The sequence below is a fragment of the Theobroma cacao genome, chromosome 9 (assembly GCF_000208745.1).
Source record: "Theobroma cacao cultivar B97-61/B2 chromosome 9, Criollo_cocoa_genome_V2, whole genome shotgun sequence".
In the NCBI taxonomy this organism is placed as follows: Eukaryota; Viridiplantae; Streptophyta; class Magnoliopsida; order Malvales; family Malvaceae; genus Theobroma; species Theobroma cacao.
In genome coordinates, this window is record NC_030858.1 from 14,742,251 (window position 1) to 14,748,290 (window position 6,040).

Here is a 6,040-nt window from a genome sequence, read left to right on the forward strand (position 1 = left end):
ATCCTCTTAGAAGCGATGATTCATTTTTTTTAAGAATGTTATGAGAATTTCATTCTCATACGTTATTTTGACATAAATATATTATTTTTATTTCCTTCTAAATAAAAAAATAGCGAAGAAAACAACTTCATACTTCAATCTAAATCTCTTTTTCTTTGCTCAGTTTTCGTTGGATGGGCTTGGGCTACCCAATCAAATAATCCGTTGGATAGTAAATCGGGCCGGGCTAAAAGGAGGACATAACAGGTATTAAGAAAATAGTGAAGGGAGGAAGGAGTCATTTAGGATTGAGAAATCTAGGGTTTTGCTTATATACGACGATATGATATATAAATAACAGACAAATCTAGCAGATCGTGTCTCTGCGTTTCCGTCTCTGTGTGCAAATTTGCGATTCGCGGTGCGTGAGACAGACAAGAAAAACAATGGGAGTTTTCACCTTTGTGTGCAAGGGCAGCGCCGGGGAATGGACTGCCAAGCAGTTGGAGGGAGAACTTGAAGGTTCCGCTGCTTCTGCTTACGAGCTGCAGAGGAAACTCGTTCAGTGCGCCACCGCCGTCGACTCCTCTGGCGGCGTTTCCTCTTCTTTCTCTCTCATCACTCCTAAGTCTGCTGTTTTCCAGGTTTTTCTTTTTCATCTTTCCTCTTTCATTATTTGCATCATCTTCGCGTCCCAACCGTCCTTGTTTGTCTACCTCAATCTATTTACCAAACCGTTTGATCGCTTGTGGGTCGGAAACTTTAATTGCTGAAAAAAATTAAAAACCAGAATCTTCACGAGGAAAAAAAAGGGGTCTTGGCGAAGTATTTGTGCAGTGTTTTGTCAATGATTGGATGAATATTAGTATTACACGTTGCAGCTCTTGAGCAGTTTGGTGTATGGTACAGGTGATTATTGGAGGTGGCGGAGGCGGAGGTTTCTTAGGAGGAGGAGGAGCTGCAGCTCCTGCTGGAGGCGCTGCCCCAGCCGCAGAAGCACCGGCGGCTGAGGAGAAAAAGAAGGAAGAGAAAGTGGAGGAGAGTGACGATGAAGATATGGGATTCTCACTCTTCGATTAAGTGCCTTTCTGTCTATTACTTAGCAAGTTATTGGTTACATTTACATGTTTCTTTAGTTGGTTTATGATACCCCAACTGGCATTGGGTTTTTTGAGTTAGGAATTTGACAATTTTATAAGTATGTGCTTTATCATGAGCTTCTTGTTGTGTTTCATTTTGCCTTTTCCTCTCGATTTTATGGTTTTGGTATAGCAATGTTGCTCCCCTGGGGATGAGCAAAGTCATTTAAACCGATTGGAGTGGTTCGACTAAGTATTGATAGTTGGGTTTGGTTTTTTGAAATTTTAACATTGAATCGATCAGCACATCCTTACCATTCACAATTGCAACAAGCTTTTTGGGATTTTAGTAGTAGAGTTGGAAGTCTTGAATTCAAATCTTAGAGAAACCTTACCTCACCCCTTCTCCCTATTTTCTTCACTTGCTATCTTCCTATCCATTAAATTTTTTTCCCACACTTGAGTGTACATGCAAGTCCATGTATCACTCCTTTGGTTTATATTCTTTTATTTTTATTTTTTTGGATAATTAAACTTAACAGTTAGGCCATTGAATTGAATACCCCTGCTTTGAATTTGAAGTTGAAATGAAAGTATATTTACAGGTTACAAAGGTGAAAGGAGAGGTGAATATGTGAGATAAAATGACTAATGCCTAAACTTTTGATTTTCTGATTCTCCATTATAACAGTATACATACCTTATATTGTTGTATATATATATATATATATTCAAAAAAAATTTATATTTTAAATTGATGCTTTTAAAAGTTATTGTCATCTTAAATTCGTTTCCTATCTAAAAAAATTTGATACATTTTAAAATGATATCATTTCAAAACTTTTCAAAACTCCCTCAAGAGCATATAAACTAAAAGAGGTATCCGTTCACAACTATGAATCATCTGGAATTTATCAGAAATTTATGTTATACATAACAATGATGGATGAATAAGATATATAAATAGAATTGAATTTTAACTTTAATTTTTTATATTATATTTAATAATTTTATTATAATATTGATAAATTATTAGGTTTTTTAACATCCACAAGTAAAAAGCTATATATTAAAAATTAATATAATATAAAAAGGTACAAGTTGCAAGCGTCCTCAAGTCTAGCGGTTAGAACTTGAAATTCGAGTGTCCATAAACTTGCCTTGTGTAATTCAAAATCTCTGCCCTTGCTGTGTAGCTCAAAATTCTTGCAAAAATATTTTTCAAAGAATGTTTTCAGGATTTTTACTTGTTTTAAAGATGAAGAAAAATTTATTTTAAATTTAAAATATTTTATGGGGTTAATAAGAAAAATATTTATTGATAACGTAAAATGTTTTACATCCTTTAAAAGGCGTAAGACATTTTTGGGAGAATTAGAAAAAATACTCTTATATTAAATCTAGTAGTATAAATATGATGAATATTAATATTTAAATTATTTAATAGTTTTAAAATATTAAAATATAATTGTTTAAGAAATAACTCAATGCAAATAAAACTTTATTATAAANAATAGTTTTAAAATATTAAAATATAATTGTTTAAGAAATAACTCAATGCAAATAAAACTTTTATTTATAAATTGAATAAATCTTCTTAATAATTATAATAAAAATATTTCAATGATTGTCATTTAATGAATATATATTTATAAATATAAGTTTTGAATATTTTACACGATTGATAAATATTGATATTTTTATAATGTTACAGTTAAAAAATGATGAGGTAGAAATTTTTTTGAAAATTAGAGTTTACTTTCATTATAGATATGTGGTTAAATGCTTTGAAAAATATTATTATTTATTTTGTCCATTTTCATTTTCTTTCTTAATTTTGATCCAAAATTAGTGAGAACATTTTTGTAATCGATCTTTTTAATACCCAACTAACATTAGATGGTGGAAAATATTTTTCACAGAATAATCCAAATAATAAAAAATATTTTTCACAATTTATCTAAACAATGAAAAACATTAAATTTTCCTATAAAATAGAAAAAAAATTTCCTCAATAAGTTATTTTCTGGTTACCAAACGGAAACAAACTCTTGCTTGGTAACCGAAAAATAACTTAGAGAAAATTTTATGTGTAAAAGATTTTACAGAAAAATTTATTTATTTTTATTATTCAGATAAACTTTCAAAAACATTTTCCATTATTTAAATCATTTTGTGAAAAATAGTTTTCACCATCCCTCAAAATTTTAAAATGGTATAAATATCTAATTCTCTAACATAAAATATCAATATTCATACATTGTGCAAGACATTCATAACTTAATTTTTAATATTAAAAATATTATATTATAATAGAGTAACCAAAAACATACAATATTATAATAGAGAAATAGAAGTCTGGTCTAATAATTGGCATTGATGGGCATTAATCACCGTTGTTCTTAGCAATAAGCAGCAAGCAATAGTAAAATGGAGATTATACCTATATATATATATGGGGTATCTTTCTCCTACCTTGTTAAGACAACTGTGACAGCCGAAATAGCTTGCCAAAACATCAGTTATTTCTAAACAGGATGACTTCTGATCATGTTAAACAACAGTCACTGTTCAATTAAGTGGGGGCCATTCTCAATCACGGATGCTTGTTGAACAATTAGGATCGGTTGTAGGGTTAGATTTCAGTTCATGAACAAATCTTGTTTCTGCATAAATGCTTCTCCATTGTCAGGTTCATTTGCAAAGGCAGGTTCAATAGAGCTGCTGCTCCCTTTAGGGCCCTAAGACAAATCAATACAGCATCAGTCATAAGAGGAAAATCAAGGTAGAAACCATAGCAAAAATAATGGATGGATGGTATTTTCTTTCTGTCGGTTTCATGGGCAAAGTCTGAAATATCTCGTTCAAAAGAAAACTTGCTTGCTATTATTATCATGTCAATAGCCACAATGCCATGCCGCTGATTTTGATGTACCAAGAGAAGTGATTTTACTTTCTGCAGTGATGTTGAAGACAAGACTGTGCAATGAGTTTGGATATAAACAATGAGCAAATAGACTTTTGCTGTGATGTTTTGAACTGTTGTTGAGGTGGAAAACATTTCATGAATGCACATAATACTAATCATTCTTCTTTCCATGTGAAGTAGCAGGTGATTGGTATACAAAAGTCTCATTGTCAAAACAAAAAGAAAAAGGAAGAAACTACTTGGAGGACATAAAGAAATTAGCCTTTGTCGCTTTGGTGGTTTGGTTCTAACATCCACCATCTTAACAAGCTCATCATAGTTAAGACAAAAAATTTTCATATAAAAATCGAGAGAAGAAATTTGCTCAAGTAGAAAGAGAACGAGCACACAACAACTCATTAATGGTTTTGCTCTTCATACATAATATTAACAATAAAAAACTGAATAAAACAAAGTGAGCACGTTGCACTATTGTTTCCAGTGTAATACCTTACATGACCATCCTTAGCATGACACGTAACTTATCCTAGGAAATGAAATAGAAAACTAGACATCTACAAAAATCGGCTCTATATCGAGTCACATGCAACATAAACCTGGGTCTTCTTCTTCTCCAACTTGAAACTTTATTTAGCGCCATCAACAAATATAGCAGAACTGTCTCTAAGGTTGGTCTCATTTTCAACACACCTCCTTGATATCAACCTTAGAGACTCCTAATTTGGTTTTGAGAATTTCAAACTTGTCCTTGAGATCAACTAGAGCTTTGTCTTCTCCATCATCCTTTACAAGCTTACAATGGAATGCTAAAGGAGTCAAAACAACATTACAAGATTCCAAACTAAACTTTTTCAACAACTCTCCGGCATACTTACTCTAGTGCACAAGTATAAAGCTTAAACCTTGAAAAAACTCCAAATCAAGGAAATAGGACATCTCCCCCAGGTCTAACATATCGAATTCAGATTTCATTTACACTCTGAACTCCTCCAACAGTTCATCATCAGATCCTATGATCAAGAGTTTATCAACATAATATGATGAGTTTGATATCTTCCTTGGTGATTTTAAAATATAAAGTAGGTTCATTGTCACTATGGTTGAACCCCTTGGCTCTCAAATAACCATCACTCCTTTTGTACCAGGCTCTAGAAGCCTATTTGAGACCATAAAGGAATTTGAGGAGTTCGCAAACCTTGTCGTAATTGCATTCTTCTAAGAACCCCTATGGCTGCTTTATACAAATATCCTCTGATGTAGTTCTGCTCTTTTATTTAGCTACAAGCGCAACCAAAAGTCTTATAGTATCACACTTGGCCACTGAAGTGAATGTCTTTTGGAGCTCTACATCATATGTTTGTGCATACCCCTTCACCCCGACCCTTGCTTTAAGCTTGTTCAATGAGCCATCAACATTTAACTTGGTTTAAACACCCATTTTACTCCAATCACCTTTTTATTAGTTTGTTTTTCAACTAGGACCCAAGAATGGTTTTTCCTTATCATATCGATTTCTATCTGCATTTGTTGTCTCCACTACTCACCAGAAATGGTGTTGAGTTTTAGGTTGACTAGAATTCTAGATCTTATTTGATTAGGATTTTTGTTTGTATACAATATTAAGTAGTTGTATGATTTTAAACTTCTTATTCCACTTCGAATCCTAATCACATTCTATTTTGAACTTTTATACTATAAAAGTAGATTTCTAGGCTTTAGAATTGCAAGTAGTGCTTTGAGAGCTCTAGAGAGGGAACATCTTGTAACTCTATCGTTTGCTCTAGGTGGAGCTAGAGTGGTTTGAGTGAATGTTCTTGAGAGGTTATTGAGGAAGAGTGTGCAAGGGATCTTGGGTTGTTTTGGGAACCATAAAGGTCAATTTATTGTACTTTAAATTCTTAATAATAGAAGAATAGTTTCACTCCGTGGACGTAGGCAAGAGGCCGAACCACGTAAATTCTTGTGTTTTTCTGTTTGCTTATTTTCTCTGGATTTTATCTTTGTTGATTCTTGGGCAATTTCCACAACAAACTGGTATCAAAGCTTCAGGTTC

At 32.6% G+C, this 6,040-nt stretch overlaps 1 protein-coding gene across 1 annotated transcript; it reads left to right on the forward strand.

The window, feature by feature from the left end:
• LOC18589342 (60S acidic ribosomal protein P3) lies at positions 263–1,213 on the forward strand. Its single transcript, XM_018126543.1, has 2 exons — positions 263–623; positions 889–1,213. Exons 1-2 carry the CDS (start codon positions 426–428, stop codon positions 1,057–1,059), a joined length of 369 nt encoding a protein of 122 aa, XP_017982032.1. The 5' UTR covers positions 263–425; the 3' UTR covers positions 1,060–1,213.